The sequence below is a fragment of the Macaca mulatta genome, chromosome 10, assembly GCF_049350105.2.
Source record: "Macaca mulatta isolate MMU2019108-1 chromosome 10, T2T-MMU8v2.0, whole genome shotgun sequence".
NCBI classification, from domain to species: Eukaryota; Metazoa; Chordata; class Mammalia; order Primates; family Cercopithecidae; genus Macaca; species Macaca mulatta.
This window is the reverse complement of record NC_133415.1, coordinates 65,495,460-65,511,857: the sequence shown is the minus strand read 5'-3', so window position 1 is coordinate 65,511,857 and position 16,398 is coordinate 65,495,460. Positions and strand designations below refer to the sequence as shown.

Genomic DNA, 16,398 nt, shown 5'->3' with positions numbered 1-16,398 from the left:
ATATATAGTCCCCAAATTTAAAAACCATAATTTGGACATTTTTTTCCACACAAAAAATCAGAAAATTGGTAACACTCTGCCCCATTTCCACATGGCAACAATTTAGACAGGCCATGAGCTCTCCACACGGCCCTGATCCCACCACTCTTGTCTCAAACAAAGCTAGTCAGTTGTACGTATATTATGTATGTATATTGCTGTGCCTCTCCTTCCTTCCTGACTCTGGAAGACTCCTGTCTCAGTCTCTCTCAACATGTCTGAAGGACTCAGGGGCAAGTGTCAGAGGTGTTGTCCCTAGTCTGGGTTTAATGTCCAGGGCCAGCATGAAACAGCAGCTAGTATTTTGAGCTCTAAGCTAACACTCTGGACTTTCAGTCATGTTTTCTTTCCCCAGTGAAATAGAAAAGTTTGATTTCAAAGAGGCAAAGTGTGCGACACCTGCAACATACATAAAACCTGTTTCGTTTTACTCAGGAGTAGGAATCAGGAAACCTGGGTGCTATTTCTGACTTACTTTGGTTAGAGAAGGGCAGTTAAGCTGTCCTCACGTTTCTTACCAAATGAGGAAAATACTGCGGTAGCTCATAGCAATTTGGGGAGTTTTAGAGTCTATGGAAAATGGAAACGCTATTTGTAACTTAGATTGAACGTTGAAACTTGTGTTTGTTTTTCAGGCACTTTTGGAACTTAACTGGATGTTTTATGTGTCTAGTAATCGGCTGATAGTAGATATTATTCTACCCCTATATTGGGATGCGAAATAGCAGAAATCATACAGTCTATGCTGGTACTTTCAGCAAAGACTTTACCACAGTAATCAGTTCATGAAACTCTGTGTTCTGAAAGTGGCCACGGTCAGTGAATTTGTGCAATTTGGTTTCCAACCTATCGGCCACTTCTTGTTGTTCCTTCCAGGGAAGGAATGGGTCGTCAGTGGAGCCAAACTGCACAATGTAAGGGCAGTTGGCCTTGATCTTCTCCCACTGCCAGGGGCGGGTGAAGTATCCTATGGGGAAAAAAAAACAGTCTTTCAGTGCCCATGGATAATCTCCCTCTAGATATTCTAAAATACCTACTGGCGACCCACATAGAGACACAAAGGAGCAGAGCCTACATGTGAGTTAGAAGCAGCAATTCTTTTGTTTTCAAATCTGTAGGGCTTGATACCACAGTTACTCATGAAGAGGTGGTACATGGTTCAACTAAAACCAGGCCTCTATGGTTCAATTCTAGACTTACCGCTTGGGAAGAAATCAAAGTGTGAACTTATATCCAAAGATAGGTGGTAAATCTTTCTCCTACGCTATTAGAATGTTTTGGCATATCTGAAAGACAGCGCTGTTTTTACAACCTGAACAGACAGCCCCATGTCTCGAGAGGGCTTTGCTCAGATTTCTACCTTTGGACTTACCACTTGCACGCTCATTTTCATCCCCCAAGTCTGATGTGTACGCAGACACTAATACAATAGCATATACTCGATGTGTTTCTGCATACCTGGAGAAAGAAAAATGATGTCAGCTAATATAAATGTTACCTCTGATCACCAAAAAGTCAATAAACTGGCCGGGCGCGGTGGCTCAAGCCTGTAATCCCAACACTTTGGGAGGCCGAGACGGGCGGATCACGAGGTCAGGAGATCGAGACCATCCTGGCTAACACAGTGAAACCCCGTCTCTACTAAAAAAGACAAAAAAACTAGCCGGGCGCGGTGGCAGGCGCCTGTAGTCCCAGCTACTCGGGAGGCTGAGGCAGGAGAATGGCGTAAACCCGGGAGGCGGAGCTTGCAGTGAGCTGAGATCCGGCCACTGCACTCCAGCCTGGGCGACAGAGCGAGACTCTGTCTCAAAAAAAAAAAAGAAAAAGTCAATAAGCTACTTAAAAACTCATTTGTGGTAGCCTACAGAAAGCATGTACTATCTGCTGTTGAGGTTGATGTGAAAAATAGCAAGGAAACTGCAGAACTACAAGCCCAACCCTGGCTACTGGATGAGCTTCTACTCATTTTTCTTTCCTTTTTTTTTTTTCTGAGACAGAGTCTCACTCTGTCACCCAGGCTGGAGTGCAGTGGCACAATCTTGACTCACTGCAACCTCCACCTCCTGGGTTCAAACAATTCTCCTGTTTTAGCCTCCTGAGTAGCTGGGATTACAGGCATGCACCACCATGCCCAGCTAAGTTTGTATTTTTAGTAGAGACAGGGTTTCACCATGTTGGCCAGGCTGGTCTTGAACTCCTGACCTCAAATAATCCGCCCACCCTGGCCTCCTAAAGTGCTGGGATTACAGGTGTGAGCCACCGCGCCCAGCCCCTACTCATTTTTCAAGGTAGTTCAAACTTGTGCAAACCTTTCCCAATAAACAAAAAATGTGTAATCTACCCACGTTTAGTATGTCTCAATGTCACCTGGTTGGCGAACATGCAGATTCTCAGGCTCAGACCCAGAGCCTCTGATTCAGAAAGTTGGGATTAAGGCCTAGAATCTGCATTTTAAGGCATGCTCCCTCCTTCAACCCAGATGACTCTAATGCAAGTGGTCTGTGAACTGTATTTTAAGAAACACTGTACAATACCAGAAATGTACCTTTGGTACCACACACTCCACGTTGCCTTGTATTATTCATTTGTGTCGTCTTATGTAAATTTCTCTCAATAAACTGTCAGCTCCTTAAGGGCAGGTATGAGTCCTATTGATCTTTGTGTTCCTGGTGCCCATTACAGTGCCTGGCAAGTAGACACCCAGCTAACTATTAGGTTGGTACAAAAGTCATTGCAGTTTTTGCCATTAAAAGTAAGCAGGAGACAGACAAGAAATAAACAGGATGTCAGAGGCCATGCATAATCCTTTACTAGATCTAGGATTTATTAGGTCTAGGTGAAAAGTACTACAGATAATAAGATATAAAGAGGATAGGAGCAAGTAGAGTGAGGCTCCTTTATTGGTAAAAACCAGAATTATAGTATTTGCAGACAGCAGTATCCCTCAGCAAAGACTGGGATAAGGAAAGACACATAGTAGTAATAATTTCAAGAGACCTTTGTGCCAAGAAAGAGTTAGCGTTGGTATTTTGTTCTTGAGCCTAAACTTTTTTCCCCATTTACTTTGAAAAATATCAAACCTACAGAAACGTTTAAAGAACAAGCACCTAGGCTGGGCATGGTGGCTCATGCCTGTAGTCCCGGCACTTTGGGAGGCCAAGGCAGGCAGATCACTTGAGGTCAGGAGTTCAAGACCACCCCAACCAATATGGTGAAGCCCCTCTCTACTAAAAATACAAAAATTAGCCAGGTGTGGTGGCAGGCACTTGTAGTCTCAGCCACTCGGGAGGCTGAGACAGGAGAATTGCTTGAACCTGGGAGGCAGAGGTTGCAGTGAGCCGATATTGTGCCACTGCACTGCAGCCTGGACAACAGAGCGAGGCTCCATCTCAAAAAAAAAAAAAAAAAAAGAACAAGCACCACCTAGATTCATTAATTTTGTCACATTTCACCCTTATTTTAGCATGTATCTCTTGAGAAGGCCACTCCCTTAACCATGGTACCACTATTACACCCAATAAATTTCACATTGATACAGCAATATTATCTGTATTCAGTTTTCCCCAACTGAACCAAAAACGTCCTTTAAAACATTCTACAATCCTAGATCTAGTCAAGGATTATGCATTGCATTTTATTTTCATGGCTCTTCAGTCACTGTTAAATTTTTTCTTTTAAATGACATTAACATGTTTAAGAGTTTAGGCCTGTCTTGTACATTATCCTCTAAATGGAATCGTCTGTTTCCTCCTAACTAAACTGAGGTAAACATTTCTGGCAAGGATACTACATAGGTGATGCTATGTCTTTCCCACACCATCACATCAGGGGACAAATGATGCCAGTCTATTATTGGTGAGATTAAGTTTGATCATTTGCTTAAGGTGACATCCACGTGATCTCTCCATTGTAAAGGCACAACTTCCCTTTCATGATTACAGTCATCTGTAGGGTAGTCCTCTATGATTGTGTCAATAGGAAATTCTACAACCTTAACCCAATCGTTTTGGCATCCATTTTTCTCCTTGTCTCCCTTAACTTTAGAAGTCAATTCTTAGAAGGTTGCTAATAATCCTGCAGTGAGTTCAAGGATCTTTAAAAGCAGGCACATCTTTATTAATCAATGGCTTGAGAAAAATGCAGTTGGCCTTGAGCTGGGACAGAATTCAATAATACAAGGAGCTCTTCGTTTTCCAGACAACCCCTGGCAGCATATAAACATCCTTACACTAGGAGTGTACCATAATTTTGTAGCTCCATCCTGAAATACTCTTGTAACTTTAATCAGTGTGGCTGAAAGGTTATGAAATTTGGCAAGATTCCCTGACATGCAATTCATGTGACATCCTAAGTGACTGCTTGGGACAAATAAAAACTATTATCCTTTGTCATTTTGCCTAGCAAATATGAAAGAAACTCAACCCTTATAGGCTAAACTTAGCTTAGTCAGCCAGCTAAGTCGCTACCCACTAGGCCTTATAAGGCTAAAAGGGGAGATATAATATTCTTAATGAGCAGTAGGGATGTGCCCATGAACCTAAGGACTGGGGTTCGCAGGTGAGTGACACTGCAGACACAATCTACCATATGCCAGGCTCTCTTCTAGGCAATGGGGTTTCAGTGCCAGACTGAACAAAGCCCTGCCTTCCTGGAGTCTACATTCTATTGGCAGGAGACAGACAAGAAATAAACCGGATGTCAGATGATAAAAAGTGCTGCAGATAGACCGGGCGCGGTGGCTCATGCCTGTAATCCCAGCACTTTGGGAGGCCAAGGTGGGTGGATCATCTGAGGTCAGGAGTTCGAGACCAGCCTCAACATGGAGAAACCCCATGTCTACTAAAAATGCAAAATTAGCCAGGCATAGTGGTGAATGCCTGTAATCCCAGCTACTCGGGAAGCTGAGGCAGGAGAACTGCTTGAACCTGGGAGGCGGAGGTTGTGGTGAGTTGAGATGGCACCACTGCACTCCAGCCTGGGCAATAAGAGCGAAACTCCGTCTCAACAACAACAACAAAATGTGCTGCAGATAATAAGATATAAAACGGATAAGAGCCAGTAGAGTGAGGAAGCTGTTTCACATGGAGTGATTAGAGAAGGCCTCACCTAAAGGGGACATTTGAGCACAGACTTCAAGGGGAATAGAAAGCCATGCAGCCGGGCGCGGTGGCTCAAGCCTGTAATCCCAGCACTTTGGGAGGCCAAGACGGGTGGATCACGAGGTCAGGAGATCGAGACCATCCTGGCTAACACGGTGAAACCCCGTCTCTACTAAGAAATACAAAAAACTAGCCGGGCGAGGTGGCGGGCGCCTGTAGTCCCAGCTACTCGGGAGGCTGAGGCCGGAGAATGGCGTGAACCCGGGAGGCGGAGCTTGCAGTGAGCTGAGATCCGGCCACTGCACTCCAGCCTGGGCTACAGAGCGAGACTCCGTCTCAAAAAAAAAAAAAAAAAAAAAAGAAAGCCATGCAGATGTCTAGGGACAGAGTGTCCCAGGTAGAAGAATGAGAGCAGGCTAAGATGTGTGTGTACTTAGCATGTTCCAGGAACCGCAATGAGGTCAGTAAACCTGGCTGGGAGGAGAGAAGGAGAGTCTGTAGAGACAGAATCAGAGCTGACTGATGGGAAGCCACTGGGGTTTGCAGCCACTTACGCTTTAAAAGGATCACTGCATCCCAATAAGGGCAGATTTTTTTTTTCAGTCCACTAGCAAAACCAGGAAGGAATTAGGACAGATTACATTACCACTTTAGAGGTCAGCACTGTTTCCTCTGCAACAGAAACTTAAGATATACACAAGGTATATCTCAAGCAAGCATGGCTGGAGCCCACAAAGGGGATACAGTTTAACAAAGATCGCACCTCATGGCTGCGATGGCCCCAGAACTGTGGCCGATAATGATGGTCTTCTCATCACAGTGCAGCTCTGTCTCCATGAAGGGCAGCCAGATGCTCTCTCGTGCTGTAACTTAAGGTTCAGGGTAAAGAAAAAGTCTGTCATTTGATAGTGGCAGTCTGAATCCAATGCTGCCCCACCTTTCTAACAGACGACTATTCAGCAATTCACAACTTTTAAAACTGCAGGACCTCAGCAGGAGACAGGACTGTGTTAACAGAGCCAAAGGCTTACGTATTACTACTTGAAAGACCCAAGTCCACAGTTCTGACAAATAGTTTTTCTTTTCTCTCTCTTTTTTTTTTTTTGTTTACCATGTTCTTGTAAGAAAATACTAAGGAAATAATAAAATATAACTCTGAAATTTTAATGTAAACTTTCAAACTTAAAAAAAAAAAAAGCTATTGGTCAGGTGCAGTGGCTCACACCTGTAATCCCAGCACTGGGAGACAGAGGTGGACAGATCAGTTGAAGATCAGTAGTTCAAGAACAGCCTGACCAAATGGTGAAACCCCATTTCTGCTAAAAATACAAAAAAAAATTAGCCAGGCATGGTGGCGCGTGCCTGTAATCCCAGCTACTCGGGAGGCTGACTTGAACTCGGGAGGCAGGAAGAGTCACTTGAACCTGGGAAGCAGAGGTTGCAGTGAGTTGAGATCATGCCACAGCACTCCAGCCTGGGCAACAGAGCGAGACTCCATCTCAGGAAAAAAAAAAAAAAAAAGCAAAAAAACTCCTGGAACATTCTAAAATTCACACACATTTATTCATTCTTTCCAAACAGGGGATTCCTGAGACAAGTCATAGGCATACCCAGAACAAAAGTAGCAATATGACATGTTTAAACATTAGGATCTCAAACACATGCTGTAAAGTTTTATACGTATGCCTCAAATGTAATACCCACAAATTCTGCCTGAAAATATTTGTAGACTTACAGAAGGGAAAGATCAAGTTGGTGCAAAGTTGAAAATTAAATTTTACCATGCCCAGGTGCTTTCCTGATCCTTACTAGAATTTTCTATGGCTTTTGGTTCACACCCTCCTCCCCAAGCTACTTGCCTTATTCTTTCTTAGGTATATCGGCATCTTTGGTTTCTCCACTACGATATTCTTGTTCTCTACCACAAACATGGTAATATCAAAACCCAACAAGATGAGGCTCTTTAAAAACAAGTTTAAAACTTACTTGGGTCGGGCATGTTTTTAGCCAAACACTGGAAACCAGGTATCTATGATATGAGGGGGGAGAAAAAGCTATAATAAAGAGCTTAATTACAACTAATACTTTGCTAATAAGAAATGAGGCACCTGATATGATCGTTACCAATTCAGTATTAACTTGTGTTATGAAATGAAGTAGGTTAAGTGACCATCCTTTCGCATGAACTCCATCTGTAGTTCTGTATCTAGGCAGCTCTGCTGACCTCTATAGAGACCTATATCTGCATTTGAACACCCATATTTGCCTCTACAGCCCTCCATCTATAGAGGGGCATGAACAAATATGTTCTAGACAGACTGACTTGGAGCCAAATAGACCGTGGGCCAGGCAGTAGGTAAAACGTGGCACAGGAACGTGATACAGAAAGGTGGAGACAGCATCCTCTCAGAAGCTCCAGCCCTGAACTTTGGGGTTGTAGCTCTGACCAGGGTTTTCAGCCACAGCCCTGCAATCTACTCTGGAGGATGGCAACCCAGGGAGCCGACCTACCCCTTGGTTACAGAAGAGGGTTAAAAAATAAAAATCAAACGGCACAGGGCAGCCTACAGTAAGATGCCATTTTTATAAAGCTCACCAAGAAGCCAAATTGAACGGTCTATTGTTTAAAGGGTATATTCATAGGTTGAAAAGTACTTTAATTTTAAAAAGAGAAGCAGATGAAAAAACTTCAGGATGGCACGGGTCTGAGATGGGTAGACATACGGGTCGTTTGGAAGACGATATATAGGCAATGTCCCAGATTTTAGTTTAGTAATTCATTACATTATGCCTCATAATGTAGACGCATGTTACATATATCCTTTGTATATATTAAGTATAGCATATTTAATTTTTTTGAAGCTGATGCGAGGAGCAGTGAAGATGTAAAATTATCTGGGAAGTCCCAAATCTGAACCAGCAGCAGATACGGGGGGCGGGGCTCGGGGCTCAGCCTGGGTAGTTCAAAGAAGGGGGGGTTCCTTCAACTCTAACGGCTGAGCCCTCGAAGAAGTCTTCCAGGCAGTTTTACCAACCAAAATTCGACCACTAGCTCTAGAGTTTAAGAGAAGGCAGCGGGGGAGAGGAAGGAAAACACACAGGGCTTTCCTGGAGGGGATTAGACGCATGTTCAAACTTCAGCTCTCAGTCCCCTCCCGCCGTCCCTCGCTGCAGGCTGACTTCACCGAGCAGCGAGGCATTGGGCGCTTACCTTCTCCAGCTCCTTTTTCACCCAGCCATACCAGCCGTGGGTGGTCACATCCCCGCCTCCGTTCCCGGGAACAATCACTGCCTTGCTAGGAGAAGCCATGAGTGCAGCGAGGCCAGAGTCCCCTCAGCGCGGGTCCAACAGAGCTGAGCCCAGCCTGCACCGGCCGGGAGCCTGCTCCGCGGCATCCTGGGAGTTGTAGTTGCGGGGACCCGGGAGGCCGGGCTCTTTCCTCCTTGGCCTGCCTTCCGCTGCCTGCCTGCGTGGGGCAGCCAAGAACAGAGCCTTCGAGGTTCCCTCAATTGTAAAGCAAAGCACCGTTTACTTGCCTCTTACTAGTGCTCTCATGTTTTCCCCTTATTTAAGACAGGCTATGACATGCTTGGGGTGTGTTATTTCTTTGCTAGATTTACTGATATTTCTATAGGAAAGTTTGTTTTTGGTTTCAAACATGCAGAAAACCCATTTATAACTTGGGAACGCCTGAAATCCATATTATTTTTCCTTCTGATTTTAAAACAATTTTTAGTACTCAATATCAGCCCTGGTTGTTGTTTTTCATTGCTTTGAATGAAGTTTCCTTGTGTAAAGCTACCAACCCAAGTAAAAAAAAAAAAAAAAAAAAAAAATTTAATTAAATACCAAGAAAATACTTCATCAGATTTTCATATTAAACCAGCTGATACTAAAATTGTTTAAAATAGTTTATAACCAATGTTTAGTCTCATATTCCTGGGAAGACAATTAAAGCTTCATGTACATTTGGTCACCTGGTGGGCCATTTAAACATTTTGTAAAGGATTTCATTTAATTGTTATTTGAATTCCAATTTGTCATTCTGGTTGTATAAAAGCTTTCCCATGCAAGGGGCTGATGTTATAACAGTAGATTATTATGCTACAGTGTATTTTAACCAGGTAAAGAAAGCTTTGTATGGTTTGAATTTTCTGGAAACATGGAGAAGACTGTCCTTGTCATCCACACTACAACAAAACTTCAGGACCTTGGACTTTGGGTTCATGGTCTGGCAACTGAGAAGCGTCCCTCCACACTTTTGGAACTGTGCATGCATTGGAACTTTTGAGGTAAAGCTACCCTGGGAAATTTCTCCCAAGAAGAAAATGGCATCCTTGATGTGAACAGCTTTTCCCAAGTTCACAGCTTAAGACTTCTACTATCATAGAACTCTCATCTTTGATTTTTTTTTTTTTTTTTTTTGCTTATGCCTCTACAAACAGTAGAAGTGGAAAAGGGGTCTGTTACATGCACTTATGGGATATAGTTTTATTTGTGAAGGAGTTTGAAGCCAGCCTTATACATGGATAACTTTATACTTTGATAGATAAAAGATGAAGGCCCAATGTAGGTAAGAAACTTTAATGGTACATGCGTTGCTTCATAATCAGTCAAAAACAAAACATTGGTTGACTCCTCTAACCCACATCATGGGTTAAAGAAAACATTGCCAGGAGGCCTTCACTCTTCTAGAAAGGCATCATTTGTTAGGTCCTTTTACCATGGTTTGAAGTAAAAGAAGCAATGATTAGAAATGTATCCCTCATTGGCTGGGCACGGTGGCTCACGCTTGTAATCCCAGTACTTTAGGAGTCCGAGGCAGGCAGATCACCTGAGGTCAGGAGTTTGACACCAGTCTGGCCAAATGGCGAAACCCCGTCTCTACTAAAAATACAAAAACTAGCTGGGCATGGTGGTGGGTGCCTGTAATCCCAGCTACTCAGGAAGCTGAGGCAGGAGAATCGCTTGAACCAGGAGGCAGAGGTTGCAGTGAACTGAGACCGTCCCATTGCACTCCAACCTGAGCGACAGAGCAAGACTCCATCTCAAAAAAAAAAAAAAAAAAAAAAGGAGAAAAGAAAAAAAAAGAAATTCAGTGGTAGGGGATTAATGAAGAAATTGCTTAGTCAAGTGAGTAAACTCTTTAGCTCATTTGATTTTAGGAAGTTTGGTTTATGGGGGCCTTTGGTTTAGGAGCATACTCTGAACTCTTGGTGTTATCCTCCCAACAGTTATAATAATAGTCTCCCTGGTGCGCTGTATTCTCTCAAAGGTTTTAAATGTTTGCGTGCAGCCATCTCTAGAACATCAGATGTTCTTTCTTCAACTGGAATGACAAAAGCTGAAAGAAATGTGCAACACGAGAACACCAAAACCTATAAATGATGTGCTGAGACCAGAAACCCAAAATGATGGTAACTGAGAGTGGCGCTAAGGCCCTAAGTTTTGGTCACACTCTCACCTAAGTGAGAACCTGACCAAAAAGGGGGAATTTTTTCCACAAAATTTTGGGAGGCCATTGTTTTGGACTAAGCTCATGCACTAGGCCCCAACAAACCAAACCAAACCAAAATGGAGTTGCTTGTGCTTAGACTTCAAGGAAACATAAATTCTAGAACAGACTAGGTTTTGTTTTTTCTTCTGCAAGTCTCTATAACAAACATCTCCGACAGCGTAAGTATCCACCCCCTAAAATCCCCATTAAATCTTTTAACCAAATTAATTTCCTCTCGTCTAGAGACCATCAAGCTTCAGATGATCATGCAACAAAGGTTCCATCCAGTTGCAGGTGAAGACACCACCCCTAGCCGTCAAGAAACTACCCTGCCTCCACTAGATAGAGCAGGGCGAGTTCCGTGATCACCAATAGGTAGGGACTACACCCCCCCCAAGCCAGCATGAAGCAGTTACAGAAAAAAGACCATGAGTCCCTCTGCCTCCTTTGGAGATTTATGGGGATCACATCTCTCAAGGGGGAGATGAGGCAGGACAATAGGGTCTGGAGGCAGGGAACAGAAGGCCAATTCACACTTCAGTTATGACAGGAAATATCCTCTCCACATGGCGTAGGCCATGTAAATGAATTAACGTTACTTCATCCTCTTCATTTACATAGGGTGTACCCCAAGTAGAGGGTATTTAAACGCCCAAAAATTCTATAATGGGGACTTTGAGCCCTTATGCTCAGGCGCGCTCCCATAATGTAGACTGTACTTTCATTTTCAATGAAACTCTTCATTCCTTCCTTTCTTTGTGCGTTTTGTCCAATTGTTTGTTCAAGACGCCAAGAAACTGGACACCCTCCACCATTAACAAAGGGTCATGAGGAAACTTTTGGGGGTGATATATATGTTAATTATCTCGATTGTGGTGATGGGTGTCAAAACTTAACAAATTGTACATTTTAAATATGTGCAGCTTAAGGTACATCAATTATACCTTAATATAGTTCTTTCAAATTTAAAAATAGTAATCCCAGAACTCTGGGAGGCTAAAGCAGGAGGACTCCTTGAGCCCAGGAGTTTGAGACTAGCCTGGGCAACATGGCAAAACTCATGTCTTCAGAAATTTTTAAAATTAGCCAGGCATGGTGGTGTACACCCGTAGTCCCAGCTACTCACCAGGCTAAGGTAGAATGATCGCTTGAGCATGGGAGGCTGCAGTGAGCTATGATCATGCCACTGCACTCTAGCGTGGGTGACACAGTGAGACTATGCCTCAAAAAAAAAAAAAAAAAAAAAAAAACCATAGGAATACAATTTCAACATAAAACAAGCAGAGACATTCCTGTAACCAACTAATTGTTTGCTTAGTAGTTTTTAGTTCGAGAAACAATGATACTCCCTAATCAGGAACTGGGGGTTGAAAAAGGATCTAGCAATCTAGCTTTCCTGAAGATTTATTACCTCTTTCTTCTAGAAGGAGAAAAAAGGCAGTGACATTAACTCTCATCTTAGGTTGTTTATGCCGATAATAACTGAGAAGATTATAATTACATACATCCATTTTGTTTTCTACTTTTTATCTCTTGTACAAACAATTTCTGAGTTTATCATTATCATAGAAGAAATAGCTTTGGTTTCAAAGCTGAAAGCCAATATTTTTGTGAATTTTTAAAACTCTGAAAATGTACCTTTATATTTGGTACCTCATTTGCTAATATTGAAGAAGTTATTCTCAAGAACTTGCTGAGACAGTTTCACTCTTTCTAAAGGGATCATTCATCCTCCACTAAGGCGCTCCTGCTGAATAATCTTCCCTCTGCCTGGATTTTTCTTTTCAGGTCAGGATCTTTTCTGTGGGAAGTTTGTCTCTAAGTCTTCAAAGTCACGTCTAAACCTATTCTCCTCTCTTCTGTGGTTACTTTTCCTTTCTGCCACTGCTTTTGTTTACTTGTTTGTTTGATTTTTGGTTTTGCCACCTTGAGGAGAAAGGAGGTCAATGGAAGCCTTCTTCAAAGTCTTGAAGAACACATGGGAGCTCCTGGGAAAGAAAGTGGGGGTGAAGTGGCTGTTCTTGGCAGAGAGGAAGGCATGCAAATGGGCACCGAAACGATGAACAGTACATGTGGGCTGGGAAGGACAGTCGTTCATTACTGTGAGTGATAGAAAAACTATGTAGGGTTTTAAGCAAGAGAATAGTAGGGTCAGATGTGTGATTTAGAGAAATCTATCCAGCAACCAGTGTGATTTTTGGATCTGGCAAATTTAGGCAAAGCAATCATTTGAGAGACTGTTGCAGTAATCCAATCAGAGGATGAGTGCCTGAACTAAGCAAGTAGATGAAATTGAGAAATATTTAGAGTAACAAATTAACAAGACCAAGTGATTCAGTGTCACCTTCGAGGTGGAGGGGTTAGAAATAAGGAAGAGCCAAGGATAACTTCCTACTTTCTAGACTCACTAACTGGGAAAAGAATGGCATCTTCAAGTGAAACAAAGTACAAGAGGCAGAAGATTCACTGGGAGCCAGGGAAATGATGGACAGTTTAGGACATATTAAGATCGAGATGTGCAAGAATACCCAGCGATGTCTGCAGGATATTTCTCCAGATGGCCTTGGACTGGCCCAGTTCTCCCCACTTTCTTGCTTGTAGTTCTGAAGAATAATTCCGATGTGCTGGGAATATAATATTCTGAGATAAGGAAGAAATAGCCAGAACAGCCCAGGCTCTGTTCTAGCCTCCCCAAAAACAAAATGTCCTTCCATGCTTTTACAGCTTTTCCCAGCTGGAGTACAAGTGGACATGCACAGACGAGACTCGATCTGCACTGTGCGGCTTTCCTGAGTCTTGAGAGACCAGCTCATCATAAATCCTAGGCTTCTGCTGTCCCTTGCTGCTTCTCTGTGAATAATAAATCCACTTCATGTAACTTGTGTATGTGAGCGTTCTGGCTCACCAGGCTCGGGCAGGTAGTAGAAGTACAGTCCAAGATGCAGTGAACTGAATTGGTAACCAGTGCACACTAAACACGCTTTGCAGAACCCAGCAGGTTGCTGAATATATGAATCTGAATGTTAGGTAGAAAAGTCTGACCCAGAAATACAGAATTTAGGCCGAGCGTGGTGGCTCACACCTGTAATGCCAGCACTTTGGGAGGCCAAGGTGGGCAGATCACCTGAGGTCAGGAGTTTGACACCAGCCTGGCCAACATGGCGAAACCCCTACTAAAAACACAAAAATTAGCCGGGTGTGGTGGCGGGCACCTGTAATCCCAGCCACTCAGGAGACTGAGATGGGAGAATTGCTTGAACCCAAGAGAGGGAGGTTGCAGTGAGCCAAGATTGCACCACTGCACTCCAGCCTGGGCGACAGAGTGAGACTCCATCTCAAAATAATAATAAATAAATAAATAAATAAATAAATAAATAAATAAAAGAATTTAGAGTCAGGCTATAGATGATGATAATATGTCAGAAAAATTATGAAAGATTTTGCAATAGTCAAAAGAGGTTACTGGGTGGACTTTCCATGGAATGCTGTGCACTTTTAAAAGACTCTCTGGGGGCTGGGCATGGTGGCTCTTGCCTGTAATCCCAGCACTTTGGGAGGCTGAGGCAGGCGGATCACGAAGTCAAGAGATCGAGACCATCCTGGCCAACATGGTGAAACCCTGTCTGTACTAAAATTACAAAAATTATCTGGGCATGGTTGCACGCCTATAGTCCCAGCTACTCGGGAGGCTGAGGCAGGAGTATCGCTTGAAGCCGAGATGTGGAGGTTGCAGTGAACTGAGATTGCACCACTGCACTCCAGCCTGGCGGCAGAGCGAGACTCCGTCTCAAAACAACAAAAAAAACAAAAAACAAAAACAAAAAACAAAAAAAAACAAAACAACTCTGGGTCATTTGCTGTAGGGGCCATGTACCTCTGCCTTTGAGTATGCTATTTTACAACTCTCTGGAGATAGAAATTAACTTACAGAAGGTAGTAATGCAAATGTTCCCTGCCCATAACAGTGTAAACTATTCCTGGCCACAGCAATACAAATCATTATTTTGTGTGATAGAAAATATGTCACTATAAACCAAATTCGTCTTGGAACCAGTTTGAACATCCCTCCTGGTTGTAGGGATTAAATAAAGTCAATGAATGAGTTAAGTAAGATCTCTGGAACATGTTCATTTTATATTTGCATGAAGGCCATAATTTTACCTTTTGAAACACTTTAACAGTTTTGAAGCTTTCACCAACATCCCAATGGATTCACCTGACAGAACCAGGTAAACCACATTACTGAAGAACACCCCATGGGGCTCTAAGTCCAAGGACGCTTTTTCCTGGCTCCCAGAGTGAACACCAAATAGCAATAGTACTACAGCATTGCTGACTTTCTCCCTACGTTTCTTTCTCCTCCTTACTGATTTTGGGTTTTGTTTGTGATTCGCCCACAGCTGGTGGATTTTTCCCCATGAATGGCAACAACAGTTAGGAACTTGCGGGAAACCCCGTCGCTCCCTTTCCTCTGGCTGGCAGAGCGGAAGCCGCATGATGCCTGGAGTTCCTCTAAAAGACGTGAACCAGCGGGAAGTCGTCAGAGCTCTGGCAGCCTTTCTCAAAAAGTCCGGGAAGCTGAAAGTCCCTGAATGGGTGGACACCGTCAAGCTGGCCAAGCACAAAGAGCTTGCTCCCTACGTTGAGAACTGGTTCTACACAGGAGCTGGTTCCACAGCGCGGCACCTGTACCTCCGTGGTGGCGCTGGGGTTGGCTCCATGACCAAGATCTACGGGGGACGTCAGAGAAACGGCATCATCCCCAGCCACTTCAGCCGAGGCTTCAACAGCGTCCTCCGCCAGGTCCTCCAAGCCCTGGAAGGGCTGAAAATGGTGGAAAAGGACCAAGATGGGGACCGCAAACTGACACCTCAGGGACAGAGAGATCTGGACAGAATTGCCGGACAGGTGGCAGCTGCCAACAAGAAGCATTAGAACAAACCATGTTGGGTTAATATATTGCCTCATTCGGAAAAAAAAAAAAAAAAAAAAAGGAACTAGGTTTTCAGTTCTGAACATCTGGTGATCTCTTTAAGTGAATTAATAGTTTTTAGAGATCTATTCTCTTTTGGATAAGAGATGACGAAAAATCTGGTTAGTCTCTTTGTTTGTTTGCCTTTTTGTCTATTTATGAGTTCAAATCAGTTAAGACTTCCATGCCCACTGGGAAGGAGAACAGCTTTTTGTTATCTAGTCCACTGAATTTTTATGTTTCTGAATTTATTTTGACCTGTGGCCTAAGTTGTAGAACCAAAGCTGTATGCTATGTGTCTATGTGTTTTCACGGCTGTAATCAACAAAGGCCTTCCCCTCTTGTTGTGGGAGTAAAAAATATCTTGCTACCTTTGTAAAGTTTTAATAAGTTAGATTATTTCATGTCTTAAAGGAGCTCTGTTATAATTCACTTATGGAAATAAACACATGTAAAGCAACTATTCCTAAAATTCCAGAAAATAAGTAAATTAATCTTCTAATAGTTTATGCATGCAAAATTTCTTTAAAATGCTGAAACCATCCTCACAGGGTTAACAAGATTACAAGTCAGGCTTTAGGCAGGTTAGTTAGGCACTGACCAGGGTGCATTGGTGCACTTCAATTCACTTCCCTGCAGCTGCTAACTAACCAAAAGCCTTGCAGCACACCGATCACCTGCTCCCTGATTGAGAATCTCTGACACTAGATCTTCGTACCCAGGAATTGCTTAAGGTGTTTTTCAGATCCTGAATTCCCACAGAACAGCTGATGCCAAACTGTTTAGGGAT

General features: G+C 43.2%; 1 protein-coding gene and 1 pseudogene across 2 annotated transcripts; one reads left to right on the top strand and one right to left on the bottom strand.

Annotated features, from left to right (window-relative positions):
- Positions 1-8,523, bottom strand: RBBP9 (RB binding protein 9, serine hydrolase). The gene is given in 5 exon segments (NM_001260771.1): positions 1-1,006; positions 1,412-1,497; positions 5,902-6,007; positions 7,125-7,167; positions 8,350-8,523. Coding segments are annotated over 5 exon segments (561 nt in total). The 5' UTR covers positions 8,449-8,523; the 3' UTR covers positions 1-779.
- A 6,610-nt stretch (positions 8,524-15,133) lies between these two features.
- LOC700401 (small ribosomal subunit protein eS19 pseudogene) lies at positions 15,134-15,648 on the top strand (annotated as a pseudogene). The gene has a single exon (XR_001447629.3). The product of XR_001447629.3 is annotated as a small ribosomal subunit protein eS19 pseudogene (transcript).
- Positions 15,649-16,398: the final 750 nt, after the last annotated feature.